Source organism: Periophthalmus magnuspinnatus, chromosome 17, assembly GCF_009829125.3.
Source record: "Periophthalmus magnuspinnatus isolate fPerMag1 chromosome 17, fPerMag1.2.pri, whole genome shotgun sequence".
NCBI lineage: Eukaryota > Metazoa > Chordata > Actinopteri > Gobiiformes > Gobiidae > Periophthalmus > Periophthalmus magnuspinnatus.
The window spans coordinates 16454667-16467454 of NC_047142.1; the positions used below are offsets into that span (position 1 = coordinate 16454667).

Below are 12788 nucleotides of genomic sequence, written 5' to 3' on the forward strand. Positions count from 1 at the left end.
ATCATGTTGATTGACATCGATTGTGGCTGCCTAGGCTATGCAAGAGGAAAGATGTCTATTTGCCCAAGACAAATAATAAAAAAAAAAAAAACAAAAAAAAAAAAAACTTTTCAGTGTGCCAGCTGCAAGAGCAGCCAACCACGACCATGGCAGCCACAGATGCTTTGGATGCATAAGGTACGGAGGAATAACTTTAGACCACTACAAACTGTTTAAAATGAACTAGTTCTGTTTTTCATGTTTTTATGACAGTGAAGGCACAGATACAATGCCTTTAATCTTTATGACAATACAGCTTTTATCCTTTGAAATTATTATGAAATAAATGTCTGTCTTACCTGAAGAATGTGTGATGTTCGACACAGACTTTCCAAAGACGTTTAGCCGCGCGATGATTTGGGAGCTTGAAACCAATGGTGCTTTCGAACTGCTCAAACTGAAACAGTCAAGTACAAAAGGAACTGCATTTAGAGAACAAACACATATAGATAACTAGAGCAATCAGAGGCCAATAATTAGATCAGATTTTTTGAGTTTTCATGCACAAAAGAAATCTGATCATGTCACCTGGTGACATGTGGCAGTTCATCAAGGGATTTTTAAAGTAACTGTTGTATTTAAAAAGACAAAATAAAAGCACTATTTTCTGATCTATGTCGTCAAAAACATTCCCAGTGTTTTGTTTGTTCACCCTGCATATTTAGGCTGAGTTCTTCTCTTAATACAGGAAGAGCTCCAAGGAAGAGCTTTGAACTTCACACACCTTCACTAGAATCACTTGGAACCGAATCCCTAATGAACTAAAAGGTAGCTGTTAACTTAAAAACTACTACTTCATGACATCACAAGGTGGAACGGAGCATTTTGAGCTTTGGAGATGGAGACTAATAATAAAGGATTATTCAACCATGTGTGAATGAAGCAAAACACAGCTCCAGGTATTTTTAATAATAAGTGAGCTTTAAGCCATAATAACATGGCTTAAAGCTCACAAGAGTCAATTTTGCGTAATGTAGGACCTTTAACATTTTCAAATCACTCATTAGGTTGCCCTTTTTTGCATAATTTCCCTTGTCAAAACCTGCACAGATGTGAACAATCAGACAGAAACCAAATTATTCACATTATATAACTGTTTACAGGACATTTCAAAGACCTGATGACTCCAGAAATCAGATAATAATCGTTTCTTCGCCCCCGACCCACAGGCTGCCAGTCCTCCACTCCCACTTGTGAATACCGTTGTTGTCCTTAGGCAAGACACTTGACTGTGAAAACGTAACCCATCTTGCCTCCAGCGTCTATGATTTCATAGCATTTACAAGGACTTCTGAATGATATATGTATGTATGGAAATTCACAGGAACATGACACCAGATGCCCTGGTCAGGAGTACATTCCTAAAATTATGTGGGTCAAAAGTTATTTCTCTCAACCTGCAGGTCTGAATTTCAAAACTTTTAAGCAGTAAGCAGTGGGTGAACAAATATATCGCTCCAGAGAGATATTGCAATAAACGATAATCTGTAATCCCTCAGTCGTCCAAGGCATGATTCATAGTAAAAGAAAAATTCAACTCTGTCAACTAGTAGTAAAATTTACTACAAACTGACCTACAGCCCTATTTTACTACAAACCTTTAAGGGAGCAGTGTATCACATTTAGTGCAGTTGTCTCTTCATATTAAAATGTTAAAATAAAGCCTTGTATGTATTTTCTAACTAGCAAATCCACACACAAAAAAAAAAAAAAAAATCTAATAAAATATTGGCCTGGGGGTTTCAGCCCAATACACTAAAAAGTCCAAATATTGGCCTGATATATCGGCCAAACTATATTGGCGCATCTTTAATGTTAACAAAAGTTTATACTGAAAATGTTTCACTGCACATTCAAGCCTCAGCTTTAGTTCTGGTCAGACTGCTCGTGGACACTGCCTTCTATCTGAAGGGAGGAGCTATTTGTATACAGTTTCTGTTGATTAGCTAGATCTATTGAACTACATTAAGACACAAAGACAGATAATTCCAGTAGACCAGTTTTTAAATAGACAATTAAATGGCCTAAGCTGTAACAGATAAATAGCAGAATAAACCAATGATTACCCACAAAAGTGACTTATTCAACTTTCTACAGCTCAAATCGTATTTTCTTACAACAAAAGTACCACAAATCTCCCCACTTATTGTAAAGACATTGTACAAACGATAAATAGTAAGCCCCAAAATAGATTTATTAATTTACTGAACAATTAGTCCATATAGTAATTATCGTGACAGGCCTACATCATAACTATTATGAGGATTATAAAAATGAATATGGCCCACAGCAGAGAAGTAAAATACACATTTCAGTGGCACAACAAATGCTTATAACTCAATTAGTTTGTATTAGTATGATGAAGTAAGATGAAGGAAAGAACTTCAAACTAAAACTATAAAGTGTCTGCAACTACATATACCTCTATATCCTAAAAATAACTGTACATTAAAATGGTCCTGTAGCTAAGGCATACATTACCTCTCCTGGCCTGATTTTGATGTAGAAGTTGTTCCTCTTGTAGGAGATTTTGAGGATTTTGGGCCACGCAAACCTGTTGATCCTGAGCCTGTCTCTGTAAATGAGGAGTCCACTGGCACACACCCCCAGCATGATCTCCACTCCTTCAGAATCCTGGGAAAAAACACAAAACGTAACATGAATAAAAACTAAATAAATGTGATTTTTGATACTACAGTGTCTTAATATTTGTATCAGGGCGGAACAATTTGTGAAAAATATCAAATTGCAACTTTTATGACAAATGTTCTAATCTGATTTTAAAATTAAGATTCAGTCTACTGTGCAAATTTTAAAGCACGTTAAGGAGTATTAAAAGATAAGAAAATATATACACTGCTAAACTAATGCATCCCATTTCAGAACATGTTTGTAGAGGTCTGAACTACAGGGTTTTATTATAGGATTAATTGCAACAACAGGTTTGATACAATTTTCATTCATCATTCAGCCCTAAAGATGCACTATGTAACTTCTTTGGTGAAGCATCCGCAACCTGCTCGTCCTCCTGGAGATTTTATTGCTTTGCCTGGAATGCTCCAAAGTATGGCATTAAATGTATCTATCTTGTATTTATAAATTTATTGGTCAAAATGACCTTGAAAAACATAAAATTTTACTGTGAGCAGACTGGCTTCTCCACAGATTTAACTGTTTACTTGGCCTTACTGGCTGCCATGGAGTAAGTTTAATGCCATACTGTGGAACATTCTAGGCAAAGTAATAGAATTGTGTGAGCGTGATGTCACTTCTGGGTGGATCAGCTGATTGAAAACAATGAACTTGTTTACAATTTCCTCATTTACATTTTTCTTTTGTTAAAACAAGATTACAGTCATTTAAAGCCAATGAGGTTATAAGCATGAATCTATGGTTATAACTGACAGAAAGTGTATCAGAGAAGTTGAATTAAAAAGCTAAGCTAGGCTAAGATAGCATTAGCGGTGATGAGCAGTTAGAGACGTATACACACTTGTAATCCTATATTGTGCCAGATTTTTACCACATTATTTACAGATTTGATACAATTTGTGGTTCAACATACAGTTTTGAAAGGTAATTGTATCTTGAATAAGGAACAAAAATAACGCTAGAAATCAGCTGTTAAGTTTCTGGCTGGACCAGGAACTGACATCAGCAACTCTGTAACCTCTCAATGTAACCAAGCAGGTGTCGGAACCTCCACAGCCAAGTTACATAGTTTACCTTTAACAAAGTTGTAGTCCTAGTACGTAATCTTTATAAGATATATAAGAGCTAGTGCACAGCAGATAAAAAGGACCCAAATTTTCTGATATGAACAATGCAAAAAGCAGGCAGGTAGAAAGTCAAGCACTATGGTTGCCATATTATTTCTATGCACTTTCTATGTATCCTCTGTAGTGGCATAAGCAACAGTGAAGCAGAGAAATGAGGCTCTTCACTAGAAAAAAATAGAAAATGAATGTTGGAAGATGAAATTTTGCCAAAATTTTGTACAGTTTCTTGCAACCATGCAGGAGTAAAGACACACAGGTTTATAGAGCGTACATAGCTCTTACCTCACGCTCAGATGAAGCCAAGATTTGATACAGACGCCCTACCAACTTAGCATTTAACAAGAGGAGAGAGACAAAAGAATGTACTTGGGCTATGTTTGGACAATATAGTCTTAAGAAATAAAGGATTTCTATATGGTTGTAATCAAATATCAGAACAGCAAGGGGTTGGTCAAATCTCTAAGAAGCCTTTTAAAATAGTGGTAGAGGGCCCATATTGCACCATTTTCTGATCCATGTTATAATGTTGTGTCTTCATCAAAAACATACCTCGAGTTCTGTTTTGTTTCATTCACATGTTTAACACATAAACTCTTTAGGCTGCCTTCTTCTCTCAAAAAAAAACAACACTCTGTTCCACCTTGTGATGTCATGTGCTCTGATATTGCCAATCTCTACTGAATAAAGGTAAAAGGAGCTGTGAACTAGAGCTGAGTGGTATGGGAAAAAAAACCATCACCATTTTTTCCCCCATACTGATCGATCAAGATTTTAAATTCGATTTTCGTCCCCATTGTGCCTAAAAGCATGTACACATTACAGTTATCCCTAGAAACTCGTGCGACATCTGGGTGCTAAATGGGGTCTTAAGTTTCACTCCAAAAATGGTAAGAGAATAGTTGTTCACTTTCCATAACTTGGATTATAATAATGAGAAGCACCAGAGGAGAGAAAGAGAGTAGAAAAAGTGAGGAGCTGCTGCTGGATCAGAGAGGGGGGGGCACACAATCACGCACACAAAGGCAGAAGGAGAGACTGGACTTTTAGTCAAACTGTGCAGATCTAAGTCAAAACAGAAGGACACGTGAGGAGACATAAAGAGATGTGCTGTGGCACTGACTCAGAGCTTTCACCTAAACAAGAGAGTGTAACTTCTCTTCAGTGCATGCATCTTACTGCTACAGGTTTGGCTCTGGACCTCTCGATTAACATGTGCTGGCCTTATCATTGAGATCAACCAATGTTTAGATGTTGTTGTTTAGCATACGTTTCGAGATCAAACATTGAAAACTACTGGTTCGTGACATCACAAGGTGCGACAGAGCATTTTGAACTTTGATGTAGACAGACTAAAAATAAAGGGTTACTCAAACATGTGTGAATGAAACAAAACACAACTCCAGCTATGTTTTTCATGAGGTAACAACAATCTAACATGGTTTAAAGCTCAAGAGTTAATTTTGCGTAATATAGGACCTTTAAACTTGATGCATGCAATTTGCTGTGTTATTTTCTCTCCATGCTTTAAACATGCATCAACTGGCAGGGAAGCTATCTGCAAGCTTTTCTTTATTTAGCTCTAAACTTAATAGATTGCGTGGTTTAAAACATGGCATATTTTCCACATTGAAGCTCCTATAAAAACTGCAGTATTAAAAGGTGCACTACGTAACATTTCTGGCAGTGAGTACATCATCTGTTTGTCTTTGTGAAGATGTTATTGTGTTGCCTAGAACGTTCCACAGTATGGGATTGCTTCTCTAATGCTCTATGTCCATGTAAATAAGCAGGGGGCGTCACCACGCCAAGCAAAAATGCAACTTTTTCAAGGTATTTTTAGCAATAAAAACTGCAATTGAATAAATGTAGTTCACTTTAATGCCATATTGTGAAATATTCCTGGCAAAGCAATAACATTTCCATAGAGATAAGCAGGCAACAGACCCCTTACTAGAGAAGTTACAAAGTGCACCTTTAAATACTTTGTTTGGGAAATCGTGAATTTGGTTTGTTATTAGTGTTGTCACGATACCAACATTTCAAATTCAATTTATACTAGTCTATGTGGTCTTATATTTGCCCTGATATAGCTCAAGATCATTCTTAAGCTATTCAGGAAAGGTTCATTTCTGTCTGGTTGATGTGACTTTTTAGTATCGATACTTGCTCAAATGAATATCTCATTTTGATACTAGTCTAAACTTAATGTGGTGTCAATATTGGCTGTATTTTTGGCATCAGATAGGCAAGAAATGCAATATTAACTACCTCAGCATCTTCTGCAAACTCATATGCCAAGATTATTAAACCTATTATCACTTCAATATCACTTCCTCAATTAAAAACATTTCACATACCAAACCCTTTTTGATTTTATTTTTACTATCAAAGGTTTTATATTCATCCGGTCATAATTTCTCTTTATTACAAAAGTGCTGCTCATGCTTTATTCATCCCATCTGTTGTAAAGATTAGAAGCAGCAGCTCACACAGTCCTGCTGTAGCCCTCTGTACTGCCTGCCCACGCAACATTCCACCTTAACAAATCCACCTTAAATCCACAAAGCCATAGATGAGGTAATGTCCATAAATTAGCAGGGCAGTGATTGCAGTTGTAAGGCATTGATTTGGCAGCCATGATGTGGAGAAGCAGTGTTGTGGAGGTGACAAGCATGACAAAAGAATATAAACATAACAAAAAAAAAAACTATTAAAAATACTATTATTAACTTCTTACCCTGGCGTGATGCAGATCCACTCCGTACATTGACAATTTCTTTGCGTTTTCCAAAAAGTGCATCTCTGCTTCGGCCGGTGTCATGCCCCTGAAATGATAAAACACAAATTATTACCATTTATTAGAAAAATATTAGAAATTTTTAAAATGAAAGATCATACTTCTAATTGGTATTACCTAATAACATAATAACAAAACTACTGCACATCACATCAGGTTTGTGAAGATGTAGATGTAGTGTTTTGTGTCATTCTTTTCTATATTTATGGAAAATTGTCATGTGGGAGCCAGGGTGATGTAGGCTTGTGAGCTTAGCTTTGGATAAGATCGTACTGCTAACTATAAAGAGGGGGAGATTGCTAGATTACTCAAACATGCATGGATAATGTGGTAGAGAAAAAAAAAGCAAAAAAGCATAATAGCCCCCTCTTTAAATACATTGAGAAGCATTTGAGAGAACATTGAAATATGAACTGCTACACTAAAGGATCCCATGGATTTCAGAACATGTTTGTACAGATTTGATAAAATCAGATCTTAGACCCCCATGAAGACCAGACAGTGTTTAGTTTTCTCCCTATATCTTAAACAATTGTGATTAAACTTGCATCTTTACACAGCACACGTTCATTTATTTAGGTCCACAATTGATTCAGTCTTGTAATAAAAAGATAAGACAACATTAACTTTAGACTACCGTATTTTCCGCACTATAAGGCGCACCTAAAAGCCTTTAATTTTCTCAAAAACCCACAGTGCGCCTTATAATCCGATGCGCCTTATATGTGGATCAATATTGGTCAATTATGACACCCGTAGTCAGGAGCCGTCGCTGAAGTAACAGCGGTAATAACCCTTTAAGGACTGAGCACACTGTGGGCCAGTATAGCTCACCTAGACCTAAACTTTTATTATTTTTTAGCCATAAAAATCATGTTAAACGAAGTATCAGCATTTGCTGCATTTTTTCCACACAACTACTTCTATTTTACACATCCATCCGTATTTTTTCTTTTACGCGTCGAATAAATGACTGGGAAAATCCCCGCAGCCCCGCAGCCCCGCGCTCTCATTCGTCACCTTCAGGACAACAGAGGCAGATTACAGTAATGATGGTAAAATATTTAGATAGCCCCGTGTCTCCGCTTTGAGACGCCGTTTGAATTTACATGAGAGCACGACTGGGCGCGGAGTTACGCTGCTGGAAAGTCCGCAACCCGCTATATCTGCGATGATAGGATCCGACGCTATAGGGAAAATGGGGAGACGGGGAGACAGCGCCGGGCGACATACGCCACAATCTGCCAATGGATCGCGGATGCCTGGGCTGATATATCAGTCTCAACTGTGGTCCGAGTTTCACGAAGGCAGGAATTGTCACTGAACTGTTAGACAACAGCATCAACACGGATAATGGTGATTTTGACGAGACGGAATCGTGCACTTTGAATGAGCTCGCCCAACTGTTCAACTCAGACACTGAAGAGGAAGAACTCGACGGATTCGTGAATGAGGAATAAACTGAAAAAGTGAGGCTTTACGTGTTTCTTTCACGTGTTTACAACTAAACAAGGCTGGGAGATATTGTGAATATGGACATTAACGTTTGAACAACGTTGAGTTATTGTAATTACGTTGCACTATTTCGAGAGTTACTATATTGTGAATGCATTAACTTGTTTTGTGAGTTTGACTGACTTATCTGACTGTTTTGTTGACATTCCCTTCAGTGCAGCTCCATCTCGTGGATGCGTAACACAACCCCAGCTACTACAGTAGTTTATATTCTATGCGCCTTATAATGCGGTGCGCCCTATATGTGAAATTTGTTTTAAAATAGGCCATTCATTGAAGGTGCGCCTTATATTCCGATGCGCCTTATAGTGCGGAAAATATGGTATGTAACTTTTCTGGTGGAGGATCCATTGTATTCCCTTGAACGCCCCACAGAGAAATAAGGAAGTGACAGTTGAAGGTAAGCTCTTTAGATAGGCAATCCCACTTACCATAAGAATGCAAGTATTTTTGAGCTACTAAATACCTGCAACTGAATACATGCTAGATTGATAAGTTCAATACCATATGATGGAACGTTCTCTGCAAAGCAACAACATCTCCAAAGAAAAAAGCAAGATCCTCCATCTGCCATGTTACATTGTGCAGCATTAATGTCTTAACCGTCTTAACTAACTAACTAGTAACATTTAGGTTACTCTTACTTGAGTAATAGTTTTCCCAAAAACATTTTTACTCTCACTTGCATAATTTCATGGACCACTACCTTGTACTTCTACTTAAGTGTAATGTTACATCAAAGAAATATCACTTGAGTAAAATTTTTCGCTTCTTTACCCACCTCTGCCTAAAAGCTAGAGTAAAATTCAACACCATGGTTTATTGGAGCTTTTAACTGGGCCATTTTTAGCCTGGATGCCCTTCAGAGAGGCTGAATCCTGGTGGTATTATTTCTGCCCTGCTTCAGTGTGAGGTCGCATCAAATTCCACACAAATCATTATAATACTCAGACAGAGGACAGTCACTGTGAGGCTTTTAGGAGAAAATATCTTCCCAGACAAGATACTATTTATACATATACATGCATTACTACCAAGTAAATGTCCCATATTAGGCAAATTTGACTCCTGTGGGCTTTAAGCCATGCTATAATGCAGTTTCCTCCTCAAAAACTTACCCGGAATTGTGTTTTGTTTCATTCACACATGTTTAAGCAATCTTCTTATTGGCCTGTCTATATCCCCAAAGCTCAAAATGCTCCATTTGATCTTGTGATGTCATCAAGTGGTAGTTTTAAAGTTAAAAGTAAAGTAACAGCCATTTTTAACCTCAAATGAAATGATTTACTGTACAATACACTAGAATAACCTTAAGTTGTTGCCTTTTTCATTCTGTAGCAAACTCAAGTGAACAAAAACAGTTGTGATTCCACAGAAAGTCTACGATATCTTAGTGCACCGAGGAGTGAAGTACTTTCAACAAGGCTAAAACAATAGATGTAACTTAATATTCTTAAATATGCAGAATTTTTTTCTGTTAAACATATGAATGAAAAAAAAACCCATAATTCCAGGTATGTCGTTGATGAGGAAACATTATAACATAAATCAGAAAATAGCGTAATATAGACCCTTTAACAACTCGCCAATAGATAATTAGATTTTGTGAATAAGCTTTCAAGACTTTACCAATAGAAAATACTAACTTGTAAGTCTTGTGCAGCTCCATGACCTTCTCTTCAAGTTCTTTGGTTTGGTTTGGTGCAAAGCGCAGTTCACTGATGTAGTCCGTCCCCAGCTCTTCGGGGTCGTAGTCTCCAAGTTCAGACTGGACTGTGTATGAGCCAAGGACTGTGTGAGTGGCAAAGGAGCAGGGAAGGCGACCGGAGACCACATCGTCACGCAGCTGAAGGCAAAGGTAGTACCTATGGAGAGACACAGAGTTTATTACGTGCAATAAGAACTGGCGGATCAAGTTCTAAAGAAAAGTTATAATTTGTGTTTGAAGAAGATATTACTGCCAAGGACCACAAATTTAATCAAAAATATACCAGGAAGTCCCTTGAGACAAAATCTCTTTCCGAGGAAGACTTGGCAAACAAGCACCATGGCAGAAAATTAACATTAAGGCTCAGCAATCTACTGGTAAAAATCTAATTGTCATCTTATTCCTGTGATGATTAGTTATATGCCACCAAATCTCATCAATGCTCAGCCTCTGTGTGAGAGACAGAGTTAGAGTTGATCAATTGCAGTGAATGAATTTTCAGAAAAAGCACAATCTAGTTACCTCTTCAAGGAAATATAAATAAGTTTACATGAATCGTGACAAAATCAAATTTGTGATCTTGCTCTGAGAAAATTGTCCTGCTGGTTTTACGGTATATCACCCAGCCCAAATTAACAGTTAAACAAATTAATCTGATCTGATACTAAACTAGTATCAAAATTTTAGTATTGTGACAACATTACTCCGAAGGTACTGGACTGAGAAGCAAAAATTCTAAATCCCTCGAGCTAGATTACCGACTCATATTTCATATTATGTTACAATCATTAGTCAGATTAAACACAAGTCTCCTCCTCACCTGGTGATGTCCTCACTGAGCTGGGATGGATCTGGAGGGTAAAACTTCACATTGAAAGCAAAGTTCCAGGGTCCAGCTGCAGCAGAAACAATCAAGATGAGCCCATTCTCACAAATACTGTACACAAAGTATAGTACTACTAAAATAACACAATAAAATACATACTTCTGATCTGCTTCTTGAGCTCTTTGCAGGGGTCTAGCCAATTCTGAAAAGAAAATACGACAAAGAGGCTTAAAAACAAAGATGGGCTATTGCCTCATGTTTTAAGAGTTTTTACAAGGACTGCGCAATATATCCCATCTGATCAATATCACAATCTGAGTTGGTGTAATTATCAAATCACAAAGGCTACAATTATTTAGATAATAGAATGTAGAAAATAGAAAAGAATAAAGCAAAAAATCTGTAAAAATCTTGTAATCTTGTGTTTAAACCTCTGCAAACATGTTCTGAAATGCACAGGGGTCTTAGCTTATCAGTTCATATTTCAGTCTTCTTTTAAATGTTGTAAATTTTTCTGTTTACATTATGTACTCTGGAGAAAATGCTAAACGGGACATCTAATAACAATTGCAATACTCTGCAGATATTTGCAAAACTGATATTTTAGTGTTTCAAAATGTTATTATGTGGAGGTGTGTGTGTGTAAATGTACCTTCTGGTTCTCTACATCTCTGTATGTGATGCCAAAGTAATCCTTCTCCAGCAGGTTCAGGTGGTCGCACACTTTGTCAAAGAGGACCTGGCCTTTAGCTCGTTTCTGGAAAAGACAAAAACAAAACCCAAATAGGTTATTTACAAAAAAATACGAGCAATATATTTACAAATTACATGCAATATTTATCATTTTACATCAGCCATTTCTGTCCCTTGATTTACCACCAATTATTACTGTGCCTGGAATATTCCACAATATGACATCAAACAAAATTTTCATGGAAACGAACAGGAGGCACCTCCAGGCCAAGAGGTAAGATCTGTGGTAAGGCAAACACAGCTCAGTGTAGAACATTCCAGGCACAACAATAACATTTCCGAGGAACCAAGTGACTACACTGCCCGAAAATAAAACAGAAACTATAACTTCAAATAAAATAAAAATTACACAATATTTCTTTAATTACATCATCAACAACATTTCAAAAGGCCCAGACCTTAGACAACTGAGAGACAAGATATTAAAGTATAAAGGAGCTGTAGACAAAGTTAATCCAGACCTGATCTCTTTAGCAGTAGGAGATTAGCAGCCACCTGAAGACAGATGTGATATTTGATACTATGTTTAGGCTTAGCTAGTGTTGCCCTGCATTTGGTTTTTAGCAGTGTAGATAAAAATATGAAATAAAGTTTAAAGATTTAAACAAACTTCAATAAGAGGAATTACATGGACCCTGTTGCTCAAAAAATACAATATAAACAATTCTTATTAAAAAAGAATGGATAGACGAGTAATACAACTTTGAATGACAATGATAATTTGAGGACTTTTTTCCCCATTCAAAGGATATAATATTTTGCTTTTATCTGTTAATCACTATGGCAGTGGTCCTAATTTCTCATCATTCTGAAACCCATGAATAGTTACCCGTGTGTGTGGGGATGAGGTTGTTTGTGGATCATTAGGAACACAGAGAGGAGGAAATTGGCAGGAAATTTGATCCATTTGCTTTGATAAAGGCTTTAACCTATTACAATATTTTATCTGAATCAGCTCATTTGGTCATATTGTGCTCACAAAGACCATGCATGTCAAAGTTTTTATAGTTATACTTATAGTGGACCACTGTGGGATTACTCAGATATAAGACCACATGGTAATATAAAAGAAAGTACTACAATTTAATGTTGAAAATCACATTCTATTGTTTAATGAAAGAGTACCTTTTATTATCATTGGAATCGGTATTCAGTGTAGTGATGCAGCTATCGATTATTTTAGTAATTTTTTCCCTTCCATAAAATATCCTTAAAAGCACATTAGTTGTTTTTTTTAAGCTATGGCTGATAGTTAAAACAAAAAATATTTTTTCTGCTTACTGAGTATCGTGACAACACGATAAAATATATCTGAGTGAGGAATCGGATCAGTATTAGAAGATTCTGAGCCAATACCCTGTTAATTACATT

General features: G+C 36.8%; 2 protein-coding genes across 5 annotated transcripts in view; one reads left to right on the plus strand and one right to left on the minus strand.

Annotated features, from left to right (window-relative positions):
• vapal (VAMP (vesicle-associated membrane protein)-associated protein A, like) overlaps positions 1 to 12788 on the plus strand; it is a 145247-nt gene that overhangs the window by 130110 nt on the left and 2349 nt on the right. The gene's annotated exons all lie outside the window — the stretch shown is intronic.
• The window catches only part of epb41l3b (erythrocyte membrane protein band 4.1-like 3b), a 79490-nt gene that overhangs the window by 28513 nt on the left and 38189 nt on the right, over positions 1 to 12788 (minus strand). For all 4 annotated transcript variants that reach the window (XM_055228716.1, XM_055228715.1, XM_055228713.1 and 1 more), the window contains exons 4-10: positions 11317 to 11421; positions 10824 to 10866; positions 10659 to 10734; positions 9777 to 9995; positions 6556 to 6643; positions 2521 to 2673; positions 339 to 436 (exon numbers count right to left, since the gene is read on the minus strand). In XM_055228716.1, coding sequence (XP_055084691.1) covers positions 339 to 436; positions 2521 to 2673; positions 6556 to 6643; positions 9777 to 9995; positions 10659 to 10734; positions 10824 to 10866; positions 11317 to 11421 — 782 coding nt within the window. The remainder of the gene's footprint in view (positions 1 to 338; positions 437 to 2520; positions 2674 to 6555; positions 6644 to 9776; positions 9996 to 10658; positions 10735 to 10823; positions 10867 to 11316; positions 11422 to 12788) is intronic.